Raw genomic sequence first — 14227 nt, forward strand, 5'->3', positions numbered from 1 at the left:
ACTAACATTTTAAAGCCATTTATCTTTTGGCCATGACCCCTCAGGTAGGTTTGCAGTTAACTTTCTTTTTAACTAAATAACATGATCAAAAGTGGGAAACTTTCCACAAATCCTTGTTTAGAAAGCCACTATCTAACCACTATGTAGTTTCTTCAGAGTCCAGTCTTCATTTAAACCAAAGACACTGCAGCTAAGTACAATACAGACACATGCATTTACTCTGAAGTAGCAAGAATTTTCTCATTTTTCATCACAACTTCCATACACATAGTTTTTGGGAAGATGTCCTGTGTCTGTGCTCTTTAAACTTATCTTCATGATTCATGACAAATCTTTGCAAAATACAATTTCTGTGAAGGCTTCCTTTTGCACTGTTAGTTCTTCTACATAGGGGAAATTATACTACTGTGCTTACACTAAAACTCAAAAAATAAACTTAAATTTTTCAGCATATAAACTATTTCAAATGTGTATCTTGAAATAAATTACCTAAGTAGCACTATCATTCTGGTTCTTCCTCATCCTTTGAGCTGCCAGTTCCCATATTAAAAGGCTATCAAATAAGAATTTTTCATTTATGTGCGACTAGATCACATACAAAACAGGAGGGGAAGCAGCTGGGACTATATATTATAATATATATATAAAATTTATGAACCGTCTATTTTAGGTTTACAGTTTTGGTTTTCTCCAGTAGGTTATGTGTCAGAAGTGATATATTTTGAATTTCCTGATCCTGGTTTTAATCAGAGTTTCATTTGTGTGACCTTCAAAACATCCACTGAGTTTTATGTGGTGTGACGTTGGTCTGATGTGTTATTAGTGATTCATTCTGCATTTATTTTCTTAAATATTCGTGGCAGCATTTGTTTCCATAGCACTTGTTCACATTTGCAGACACTAGACCACTGTAACTCAGGAAGTGAAACACAAAATGGGAGTTCATATTCATTTTTCTTACACATCCTTTATTGGACATCATTGAGGAATTTAATACTGTGAATGATGAGTGTTTTTAACATCCACTGAGTGTTTTTCTGTTGATGGTTTGCGTACATGGAGGTCTTCATTAGAACTAACGAGCTAAGTGGGAATAAAATGCATACCAGCACACTAAGCAGCCTGCAGGCTTCTACTACTTGACATAAGATGAAGGAAATAGAAATAAGGCTCACCACGCTCTTAATTGATTGTTTTACTATTTCTTTCATAAGACAGCCACATATTTGTACTGCAAATTAATTTGGAGAAAAGGAAAGTAGAGAGATACAGACAGACTGAACACAGTACTATATGTTATGTATTAGAAGAAAGAGTCACCAGAGTCACTTCACCAGGAGAGATGAATGAAGTATTTTATCAGAGCACCATGACTTCCCTGGTATTAGGATCAGTAGTATCAGCCCTATTTGTAAATGACAGATTAGTATGGCCCTGCTGTGAATACTATCCATGCCTGAAGGTGCAGCTTCAGTTGGGCCTGTTTTAGGTTCCATACATTCAAGACACAGACAAATTCTGCAGCTGACATCCCTGTGCAATGACAGCTGTGGTTCTGCTCTGAGAGCTGGCATACCTAGCCATGAGCCAAACAAGGCATACTGAAGATAAAAACACGCATTTGACCAATTTAACTGCAACTCCTTGTCAAATACAGGCTTATGTAAAGTTGCAACTGCAGTAAATACAACATACGGAACAGATAAACAGATAAAACTTAGCTGTCAATTTAGCATAGCTACTGTGTGAGACTTAACAGTGCCATCTTGCCACAGTAGTTTGTCAGTGATTGGGGAGACACAGTTTTCAGATAAGCATAGTTTTAGTCTTAGAATTCCATGAGATTTTTTCCAAAAACCATCAACAGGAAGAAGTACACTCCTGAAAATAGTGGTCAGTAAATCACCTGAATATCGCTTCTCCCATAGCAGTGCCATGCTAAGCAAATTTAAGCTGAATTGCTAAATAAAAATGTTGGATCTGTGAAGATCTGGATCTGGAAAAAGAGTTCCATTAAATTCACAGAGAGTTCCACTATGCTTCTGCTGCAGTAGGTACCATACATGCGTCCTCAACTAAATGCATAGAATTCACAATATTATTGTAGGTGTCACTTTCAAACAACACCCATATTTCGATAGTCCATGCACCTTCATCGTGATTTTTTTAACTGCATTAGGGAAAAAAATGCTGTTAAACTAATTTTTTAAATCCATCCCTTCTACCAGTTTTTGTTATTGTGTTATTTTATTATTGTTGGATTTCACAATGACTGTTTGTTTTTTAGTCAGAAAGTAAATTTGCTGAAGTGATTGATTTAGTATTGGGAGGCAAAGGGGAAAGGATTATGACTAACCTAATTTTTCTAGACTTAAAACCTTGTACTTTTGGTGTGAAGTTCTTGTAGTGCACTGCAAGACTTTTATTATCATACCATTACCCTCTATATTATTTATTCTGATTAATGTGGAGCTAACTGCCTTTTGGAGTAACCTACAATACTATAGAGGATATTTTAAAGCCACTTCACGCTGTGACCATTGGTTCTAACCTTTAAAATTGGCAATAACATGTTAAAATAAGTTCAGTTGTGTTTGTTCAAAGTCTAATTGTAAGAAACTGAAAATAGCAAGTACGGTTATGAATAGGAGCGAAAAAGCTTAAGTTGTTATGGATACATCTGCTTCTCTCCCAGAGGTGGCTCTGATGCTTTCTAGCCGTGGCACTGGGCTTGGTGCTGGCTCTGTGCCAGCTGCCAGCGCTTTGTAGAAAGGGCAGCAGAAGGGAAAGATTTTAGCAAGGCTTGTGAAGCTCTGCTGAGAGCAGGTCAAATTATCCCCAAGGTAAGAGCTGTTCCTGATTTCTCCTGTAATAATGCTTGATCCTCTCTGTGTCTCTTATGGTACATTTAAAAAGCAAGGAAACAACACAGGGTTTGGCTGAAAGAGAAACACACAGCTGAGATTTTTCCTGATTTTATAGATATGTTTTTATACCTTCAGTAAGAGAATCTTTTCCACTTCCCTGCTGATTGCAGTAAAACTTGACACCTCTCTCCATCATCTGTATGTTGTTGAGCCAGCCAACATGTTGAAAAATCCCTTGTGTGACTGGCAGACAGCACTCACACAAGTCTCAGTTCTTCTCACTGACCTTGTACTGGAATTAATAAATCTAGTCATGCAGTGTATTTTATGTTAAAATCCACAATTGAAAATGAAACACAATCCCTTTTTAGGAACTATTTATACTTTAGTGATAATAATAAAACAATGTCCTGCGCTAATTACATTCCAGGTGCTTCATACAATTTAAATAGGTTACTGGTAGAATACTCTGCATCCCTTTTCCCTGAATTCAAAGTGTGGCCAAGACTTACTCTCTTCTCCATACTTTGCAGTTTATATATATGTGAAAACATGTTGGGAAGGTATTATTTTTTAAAATATACAGTAATCAACTAATTTATTTAGTTTTATCTGTACTTTTAAGAAAAAAAACAAGCAATATCTGCTATTCCTCTCCAATATATTCATAAGCATATAGCATTCACTGCTCCTGCTGCATATGTGAACTTTTCTAGAAAATTAACTTTGAGTATTTACTTGTAGACAAAAAATACTTTTTCAAAGAACGAGTGAGTAGAATACCAAATTAGAACAGAAATGCCTGAAACTTCTACGATTGTCATGCTCTTCTTCTTCTATAGGCATTTTAACCAGTTTTAGTATTCGAATCCAACAGAATAAATGCCTCATATTTTTTATTATACTCTCATTCTCATAAACCTTGAACTTGGTTAAGCTGTATTAACATATATCTTATTATGAATTTTTCTCTAGTATCAGCAAGTTTTCCATTATGTAGCACACTTGTATTTTCTGGTTGACTTATCGGTGGAACTCAGTTAGCAGTGATGGTAGCAGGAGAAGCATTTAATATAACCCTCTCATTGCTAAATGCATAGACAAGAAAACTGCAAAGATTTTCAAGTCCAGTTGACATGTCTTGTATGGCAATCTTCTGTAGTCTTGCTTTTAGAGAAGACGTTTCTGTCAGTCTAATTTAAACGTCAGTGGAATATAGATGCTTTTGCACAGGGCCCCAGAAAGGATTTGCTAAACCCAGGAAAATATATTATAGTAGGCCCTGATAGATGTCTGAGTGCAGAAGAGGCAGACAGAATTTGACATCTGAAAATAAGAAGGTAAAACTGACAATTAAAACATCACTCACAGGAAAGTAAGAGCTGTATAGAAAGGTCACATTGTATGAGCATGAGGTTCTTCAAACTAAGTAAGTATAAGGAAGAGGAGATAGGAAAACCATAGATTTAAAATTAACTGCTAATAAATATGGAGTTTTAAAGTATTATAATACACATATATATTACCTACAGAAGTAGCAAATAACAGTTTCCAGAAATACCATGTAGTTATAATTGCTCTGGCAAGGGAGATCATAGCCACAGTTTACCTGCACTAGGTGATTCTGGAAAGATATTGAAACCTAAGTGCTGACCCGAGCATCTGTAAATAGCCACCAATTTGGCTGTCAGAATGCAGGCATTAGTGAAAATCAGGATGAAAATCAACAGAAATTGGGATCTTAATTTTAGACATTGCAACTGAGTACCTGTCATCCTAAATTAATTTCAAAGTCATTCAGGAGTTCTCTGCATTCATGAAAAAATGTGTAGGTGATAGAGTTCTCCAAGCTGTTACACCTGAAGGAAAAAAATTTACAGTTGATTTCTATTTAGTTTGAAATGGACATTTAAGTCCATAGTTTTGAATATAGTTTTGAACATAGTTTTGAAAGACTGTCAGAGCACAAACCTTTTACTGGCTCATACCATATACCAGTGCGAGGCATAGTCCACGTTGCTGGGTACAGTCCAGCATTCTAGTCCCTTCTTTCCATGGGGGGATCTTCAGAACCTATTTTGGCTATAGAAAAAGGACAAAAATAGACCTGTTTGCTGGTGTTCAGTGAGCTCTCTTCTGTGTAAAAAAATTTAGAATAGTTTGAAACTCTTTTCCCCCTTCCCAAGAGATTTTAAAAGCATGTGGTTTATGTATTTTATGCATATAGAAATTTGATATGTATTACATATATATAACTCAATATTATATAGAAAATTGCTATTATTACTGTGACTATAATGGACTATTATCCTTGGATATAAACAAGTTCCATGCCCATTTTTCCCACAGTATCCAAATACTGTAAATAATAAACAAATAAATTGTTACATTTTTTAAAGGCATTTTACTTCCCATGAAATAATTCTATATTATAGAATGTCACTCCTTGTATGATTACAAAGCTCTGAATTTTGTTCTCTATTGTAGTCTTGGCTTCTTCATACCTCTCTGCTTTTTAAAGATGTGCTGTTTGTGTATACATATATTTTTTTCAAAAATGATTTGATAATGTATTTTGCAAGAAAATCTTGTATATAGAGGTCTTTTTGTTTGTTTCCAAACAAAGCTTTAACAGACTGGAGGAGAGAACTGAAAATTAATAGAAAATGCAGCCAGTTGTCCCCTTTATGGAGTGGGCAGGCAGAGTAAGTGCAGATCACGCTACAAAGAGCATTGCAGACTCTTGAACGTGAAGGAGTTAAGAATCAAAACATGGATCAACAGGCATGACTGATGTATGTGTGAGGAAAAGAAAGGTATACAATAATTGCAGGAAAAGGTAAAGAGCTTCCTGGGGTTTAGGATCTGATTTTCTCTCCCTTTAAGGCCGCTGGATTCCATGTATGTGTTTGTGTATGTGTGCATGTGTAGGACAGAAGTGTAGACATCATGGATTATAGCAGCTCTGAAAGAGACATGTTTTTCTTTCAGAATAATTTTGCAGTCTATTCAAATCTGTAGCTCCGTGTAAGCATGACAAAGGAACAGTAAAGACGGTTTATTCATAGCTTGTTTTTCTTTGCTTGAAAGCTGCTTGTGGGCTACACTGGCAACGGTTCTGGATGTTAACCACATTTTATTGTTGTCTAGCACGCTACATTAGAGAACATTTCAACTTTGAGAGAAAAACATAACTATAATTCTCTGCTAGTCACGCAGTGCAGACTTCTTTGACAGCATAAAACATAGGCTCACTGCAACTGTGGGTACATTATGTGGAACCAAAGGTGAGGCATATCACAGTGAAATAGCACTGCATCTGGAAATAGCACTTGAAGATCAGTGTTCTGCTCTGTCTTTAAGGTGTTTCAGCTAAAAAGACTAAATGAAACATACAGAAGAACATAGGACTCATTTGTAAATAAACTGAACTTTTTAAATACTGATTACAAATATTAAGTAGGCTATTGTATTTAGAGGAACAAAGAATAAAACGTACAGATTATTTTGCTATGACTGTCCTCCAAGACTCACTGGAATGATTGACCTTATTTTAGAATGCAAGAGTGATTGACATGACTCATTAAATGTGAAACCTCAAAGAAATGCAGTTTTTGGAGATAAAACATAGAAATGTAAAGAAAATGAAAGCTGAGGTACTTTCAGCGTATTGAAAGAAAAGAGAAAACACTGCTATGTCCATAGGCCACCAGAGACAAGACATTCTAAAATAAGTTTAAAAAAAAAAAGCATCATATGACTAATATTATCCATTAACCTTGCCTTTATATTCTGTCAGAGTTCACAACACTGGGGAGGCGTGAATTCTTTGTAGTTAGAACAGCAAGCATCTGGTGAGTTACCTGTTTCAATTTAAGACTATTTTCTCATCCTCCTGTCATTCCTGTCTACAAAGAGCCTGACTGTCTCCTGAATAACTTCCCTGCAAGTACAGAAAGCCTGCTGTTAGGTCCCCCTCAAACCTTCCCTGAAGGCTTCTCATCTTCAGTGTGAACATCCTGCTGGGCCCCTTCTCTGTCCTGGCAGCTGTTTTTCCTCACCTGAAGCCTTTTTTGGGAGCCTTCGGCCATAGTTGAAATGTGATCAAATCACATCATTAACACTGTGCGTACCTATCAGTAGTATGGAGAAGGTAGTGTGCACCTGGAAAAAGCGAATTCTCACCATCAGCTGCCAAATAGGTACAAACACAATTGTACAGTAAAAATAATGAATTAAAGGAGTGCAAACGGCAGTTTAGTGCTTGAAATAATTTATTGGTATTAAGTCTAAAGGCTGGATACTCTGTAGTTTTGACAAAATATTTAACTATAATTGACAGTAGTTAGAGTCATTGTTAGAAAATCTTCTCCAGAGTGCACAACAGTAATATTTTACAGAAGGCATAAATTCCAGCTAGAAGTGGACCTTGCACTAAGCGACTTTACCACTAAGAAAAATTGGTTATGAAAATCTCTCTTCCTTTTTTTAAATAGTCAATTTCAATATAAAAGTAATACTAATAAGATTTACTTTTTCTCCATGTATTTCCCATGTTACTCAGAAAGTGAAGAAATAAGCCAAGAGATAGAGTTTCACAGCAAAGTATAATGACTGAATTTGCTTTGTGCCATCCTAATTAGAGGACTGAAGGCTTATTTATGAATTAAGAATGAAATTATTAGTTTCAAGGTCATTGAAGAATTGTTACCAGCATTAATCTCCTCAAGAATATATTCACAAAAATATTTGTTAAATTTCAAGTTTCCAAATGCATTAATGTAATGTAAAAGAATGCTGTGTGTGAATATTCATAGGAGAATGACATGGTGGGGAGAGCTAATTAAATATAGGAGGGTTTTACTTGAATTACCATCTGTAATTCTTTGCAGTGCATGTACTGTTCTTCAAGTGTCAGTGGTTTAGGAGCTTGACTACCGTTTACCAGCACATATTGAGGTAAATTCATCTTACTCACAAGAGCTTCCTGTCATGCCGTTGCTCAGACATATCTGCTCCTCCCTCACTTTTTCTTGGGGTTATGGAACTATCCCCCAGCATACCTAGTCGAAGGTCCTCTTCATTAGGTTAACAAGTGAAAACGCTCTTGCCCGACTTTCTTAGGTGTGTCAGCAAAACAGCCAGATGTTGACTTGCTGGATGAGCTGGATACTGGTCAGGACTTTCCCCCTTGCTGGTGGGACTGAGGGCCCCCATGCCTTCCTCCGTTATACCCAAAGCTCTGCAGTCACTCTTGATGCTTTGGGTTACCCCAGCAGCATTGTTGGTGTCCAGGTGGAAGAGTAGCAAGGGTTAACCTTTTGTGGGCTGGGGAAGCCTTGTGAGTCTTTCTGCAAAATCCTGGATCCTCACCAGTAAGCCTCTGGAGACATCAGATCAGACTGGCAGATTGACCCTTCCGTTCTCTGCAGAAGGGAGTCTTCAGTAATGGTCTCTCTCAGCTTTTCCCCCTTCTGCAGACAAAAGGTGTGGGCTGAGCTGGCTCTGAGGGGTCTCCTGATTCATCTTGTTTCCCCTCAGTAGTGTCCTGGACAGCTGCAGGTCAATCAGGAGCTGTCCTCCTGCCTCCAGTGATCTGTACATTTCTGTAAAAATCCTCATTTTCCCTGATGGTGTGTGACCATTTCTCTCTCCCCTCTGCTCACTTACTTGACAACACAGCACCAGGGCACACTGAGAGAACCAGCCTCAAGCTGCAGTGCGAGGCTGGGAGGGGGCCATGGTGTGTGGGGCAGCAGTTTGCGTGGCTGTTGGTGGGGCAGGACACTGGGCTGCCACTGAGGTTTTTGACCCACCTGCCAGCCATACCCATGGGATGTGGCAAGCATGGGTGGATGCTCAGTGAGGTGGGACACAGACATACCCTGGCTGAGGAAGCCATGGTGCTGTTTATGGTGGAAGCCAACAGGTTGTTCCAGGAGAAGCATTGCTCCTTGCATGCTGTTAGTGTAAGCATGGGCCATGGGTAGCTGCTGTAAGTTGCCTGTTGGGCTGGAGGGGTCTGTAGCCAGCCCAGTGAAACAGTCCTTGCTCTGACCTTTTCATTTCACTTTTCTAAAACTTCTTGTCACTTGCTGTTCCCCAGTCTTAATCAGATGTAAATTTAAGTCCATAGACATACACTGTTGCAAGAAACCTTTTCCTTCTTTATAAAAAAACAAAATTTCCAAATAGCAAGTTAATACTTCGTGTCTTTCCTGAGAGAGTCCTCCCCACAGGCAATGATGCCTCCTGTTTGAATCTTGTAAGGTATTTCTAATTGAAGGAGCAGTAAATTATCTAAAAGAGGTGTCAATGAAAATAAAAAATGATAGATTGATCGGGAGTGCTTTATCCTAAGGTGTAACATAACAAAAAAGCAGAGCAGTAGAGAGAAAAGAAAGACATTTATTAGCATCCTTTCTGTGCCTGTATTCATGCAAACTGCAGAGTATACATTAAACTTTGAAATGTCCAGAGTCAAAAGCTCTATTGTCCACAGGAGTATGTACCCATGACCATATTTAAAGTCTTTATTATCTCTACATGTCTTTAGAAAACAACTGAAGTTGTCTAGCCCTTGAGAAGTTTTAAATTCGAAGGCCTCCATTCTGAAGCTGATGCACCTGCAGCTCATTGAAATGGAGGAAATCCAATAGGTACTGGCAAGATTTAATGAAGCTTGCCAGTCAGCTGGGTTGTGGACCTGCCTGCTTATGTTCTTACTGTTATGTCTGGGTCTCAAAACTTTTAACATTCTGACATTAATGTGAATTTGTGTAAACAGAAAAATGCTGAGAGCTGTATGTGCACAGGGGAACGAGCTACAGCTGAAAGGATTTTATAAGCCAAAAGGGTTTCCTGTGTTAGATATTCAGAGTGAAAAGATAAAATACAGCTTCAATTTTTCCTTTTTCTTTTTTTTTCTAAAGGCTTGGGTGACGAGCACTCTGCTTTAGGGCAAATAGCAATTTAGGAAGCCAACTCTAGAGGTCAAATGAAAAAGCTGCATTTAAGTGTAGTAGGAGGATTATAAGCAAAGATTTTGTTCTAGGAAAAGGTTGTGTACTGTTATAAACAAGGTGAGAATCTTTATAGGTAGAACCACAGCAGTAGTTTTTGTTAGTATCTATTGTGGGAAGGTAAGTAGCCATTTGTGATTCAGATAGCACATTTTTATGGGTTTCATAAAAACCTGGAGCCTGCTAAATATTCTTCAGTGCTCTCTCTCATTAACTCCTTCCATATTTATGGACATAGAGCAGTTGCAGCAGTTTTACTGCAGCTGATTCCTTTAAAATCTTTCTGGTTAACAGCAGGAAAGTATTTCCCAGAAGAAGCCAAACTGGCTTTACATCCATGGAATAATAGAGCGTATTGTGATACAAGGCAGCACCATTTGTGGCCATAGGAAGACGAAAAGGCATGGATGTCAGTGAGAATAAAGTATATTTTTTGTCAGCAGTGCTCTGTGTACTTATTACAACTATACATAGAAAGCTAAAGGTAGATATCACCAGCTTTCTCTTGTTTGGTCTTTCTTGAAATTTAGTAGATAATTGAGTCTGACTGCAATTACCAGAGTTAGATTATAGTTTCAGCAATCATGAGTAATCTGCTTTGTTACCACCTTTTTTTTTTTCCTCAAAAGTACAGATTTTATTCTCCTGTAGTGAGATCCAGGTCAGATGCCTTGTGTTAGCAGAGCACTAAAGAAGTGACATAATTTTCACCTGTTCTCACATGTCTGCTGAATTATATGTCAAGTAATAAAACACACACAAGGAAAAAAAAAACCCACCACAAAAAAAACAAACAACCCACAAACAAACAAATAACAACAAACCCAACCAATCTAACAAACTAAAAACACACACACAAAAAAACACCTCCAAAAAACTGAGAAGGTACAGGAGGAATTAGGACTGCAGGAAATGGTCCGTGCAACTTTGCTGTCTTTGAGCCAAGTTGATCCCCTAAGTGGAGTCAAGAAAAATAAGTGGTTAGATATCAGTATCTCAGGAGTGTGGGGATAACTGAGTGGTTACATGGGAGAAGCAAAACCACGTGCAGGGGCAGTTCAGGGTAAACTGAATGAGGGAAAGATTTAGTGCTTAGTGGAGAGCTCCAGAAGGAAAACAAGCAAGAGTTAGGGATTGGAGATAATCCTCTAAACCTGTGTCTGCCCTTTTTTAGAGAAATTGTCATGTCTATAAGATGTAAGCTTTCAGTGCAATTTTGTATTCCTTTTTCAATTGAGTTTTCTGCAATTTACACATACAGGCTTATATTTCAAAACAGAATTTTGAAAGATTAAATAAACTTAAAATTCTGAGGTCGTCTTTTCTGCATCACTGGTCATTAATCGGTATTGCTTGAAGTTTTTGGTTTGTTTTACTGTGTGTTGTATGTGTGCATATGTTATTCATTTGTTGCTGTTTCTCTTTTCACCTCTTCCTGAGAATTTTTTAAGCAGAACTTTGTTCAGGATTTAAGCACAGTGACTCTGACTTTGTAAATAGGTTTCTGCAATGTCATGAAAGTATAAAATTCAGCATAGTCTTACAGTGATATACAGGAGTGCAACATTAATAGTTTGGAGTTTATGCCAGTATCATTGATGTTCATAATTTAAGCATATGTATAATGTGTTTGCTATTGGAATGAGTATATGAACAGACTAAAATTTTGCCCATTTTGGAAAACAGAAGTGAATCTGTGACTTTCAGAGATACTCGGAATCCCTTCATAGACGATTCAGTGAAATCTGAGCCAAGCAAAATGGAATTATTCACTTATTAGGTGTTATGCATTTATAGAATCATAGAATGTTCTGAATTGGAAGGGACCCACAAGGATCATTGAGTCCAACTCCTGTTCTTGTACACAACAACCCCACAGTTCACGCCATGTGTCTGAGGGTGTTGTCCAGTTTCTTTTTGAATACTGCCAGGCTTGGAGCCATAACACCTCCCTGGGGAGCCCATTCCAGTGCTCCACCACCCTCTGAGTAAAGAACCTTTTCCTAATGTCTAACCTGAACCTCCCCTGGCACATCTTCCTGCCATTACCTTGGGTTCTGTCATTTTATCTGGGATTATATTGTTACACTGAGTTTTTTTAACAAGATGGGTGAGTTGTTAATATTTCTTTAAATCTTTATCAGTCGCATAAAGCTGATCAAACAAATAATTGTATTCTGTGTTATTCTTTGAGTGAGACTAAAGCATATTTCTGCTTGTGCAAAAAACAAAATACCATAGCTGTGCTAAAATGATAAGTGTGCTGATCTGAGGCTCAGTTTAAATATTGGCAAGTAAAAAAAAAAAAAAACTAAGTGCATGACTGTGTATTCATGTATGAATTCGTACCCATTTATATGTTGAATACTATCGTAAAAACACAACACGTGAAAGAGAAAGAAAAGGGAGGAAAGGGAAAGAAAAGGAAGAAAATAAGGAAATGGATGGGAAGAGAAGGGAAAATAAAAAATAAAGAGAGAAAGAGAGGGAAAGAGAAACAAAGAAAAGGAAGAGAGGAGAGGAGAGGAGAGGAGAGGAGAGGAGAGGAGAGGAGAGGAGAGGAGAGGAGAGGAGAGGAGAGGAGAGGAGAGGAGAGGAGAGGAGAGGAGAGGAGAGGAGAGGAGAGGAAAAAGGAAGGGAAAGTGGAAAGTGGGGAGAAAGGCGAGGAATAAAGAAGTCCATCTTAAGTATAGTCTGTCATCTGATGGGCTTGCAGATATATTCACACACACCTTTTCCATTTAAATAAGAGATGCATCTGGTTTTGCTAGGTATAGCATAGGGTGCTAGAGATTAAGAAGGAACTATGTAAATCGAACAATCAAGCTAAAGGTAGTCAGAAGAGAAATTTGCATCTTTCACTCTAGCAACTTCCCATTGTTTGTTTTAGACAGAAATAGTTGACATATTTACTTAAGATTCCAGTTTCATAAATAGATTGTGGAATGTCTTCCTCCCCTTCCGTACTGTGTGGTTTCTGCAAAGACTTCAAACTCATTCAGTCTTGATCAAAAATTATGTGAATGCCTAACTTCAGAAAAACTATTCTTGATTTATGGGGAGACAAAGATGCTAGATATATACCAAGTGCTATCATCTTAATAGCCTTTTCTTTCAGGCATTGATCCTAGTTGCCTGCTTCATATAATCTGACCTAAACCTTTATGGTTTTATAAACTCTCAGTCTTTGACAGAAGAAAACTAACATCAATTTTCAGATTCATGTCTCCCTGAAAGATGTAAAAGAGTAACCTATATCTTTGCTACCATTGGCAGAATAAGCAAGCAGTGGGTGAAGAAGCAAAATGTCATTGTATCCTTATATCTCTCAAAATTCTATTTACAGATTTTAGTCATGCTCGCTATTATGGTGATTCTTACCTGGAATTTCAAGGCTTGCATTTGAAGATGCAAAACTTCTTCCACTTGGAATTTAAGACATACAATGCTCACGGACTCCTCTTGTATATTGATCAGAGCTCAGAAACTAGAGGACATTTTTTAATTCAGCTTTTCATCAAACATGGCACCCTACAGGTAAGGCATCAAAATCTCCCAGTGAAGAAGTAAGTAAAACTTAGGATTTGTAAAAATTTTAATATTTTTTATGTTTCCTGTTGTAGAAGACAGTAGATAGAGCTACATAGAGTCTTGAGATTCTTTAGCATTTTAAGGAAAATAGTTGTCAAACTTTCTATCTGTTAGGACAAATTCATGATTAATATGTTTCACAGTATGCGGTGCTTGACAAAAATGGAACAGTGATTATAATTAGCATGTCTCATATAAAAAGTACATATTAAACAACCAAAACAAAGCATCTAGATTTTGTCTTTACAACTGGTTGTGAATTAAGGTTTTCTGTTTTATATACGGAGCCTAAACTGTCTGAGGCTCTTCATGTGCAAGTTCATTAGAATTGTTATAAGGGAGGCTTTGTAACTGAGTGAATTGTCATAATAATTACTATGTAAGGGAATGGAGTCTACCTTTATTACCATGTGAACTCCAAATAGAAACCTTTTACTTGATCTATTACGTTAATTCACAGTTCCACAGGACCACAAAAAATATTTACTTGACTTTCATGGACAAGCTCAATAGGATCCATTTGTTCACAAATTTCAAGGAGTAGAGTGTGTATCCCAGTATATCTTTACTTTGGGCAAATTATTCCTTCCTTTTTGAGGAAGAGATAAAGCTTGAGCTTCGTGAAGATATGGGGAGATATTAAAGAGGCTATAAAAATAAATTAAAAGATAAGTTACTTTTCTCATAGTGGATCTTCCATTTCCCTGGTAAAATTTCCAAAAGTTTGGCTGTAATTATATCATTCTG

The 14227-nt window shown here is 37.3% G+C and overlaps 1 protein-coding gene across 1 annotated transcript in view; it reads left to right on the forward strand.

Moving 5' to 3' along the window:
- The window catches only part of EYS (eyes shut homolog), a gene marked incomplete at its 5' end in the record, with an annotated part of 687713 nt that overhangs the window by 392991 nt on the left and 280495 nt on the right, over positions 1-14227 (forward strand). The window contains one exon of the mRNA XM_082048968.1: positions 13236-13426. Coding sequence (XP_081905094.1) covers positions 13236-13426 — 191 coding nt within the window. The remainder of the gene's footprint in view (positions 1-13235; positions 13427-14227) is intronic.

The sequence above is a fragment of the Streptopelia decaocto genome (assembly GCF_964273445.1).
Source record: "Streptopelia decaocto genome assembly, chromosome: 3".
Taxonomy (NCBI): Eukaryota; Metazoa; Chordata; class Aves; order Columbiformes; family Columbidae; genus Streptopelia; species Streptopelia decaocto.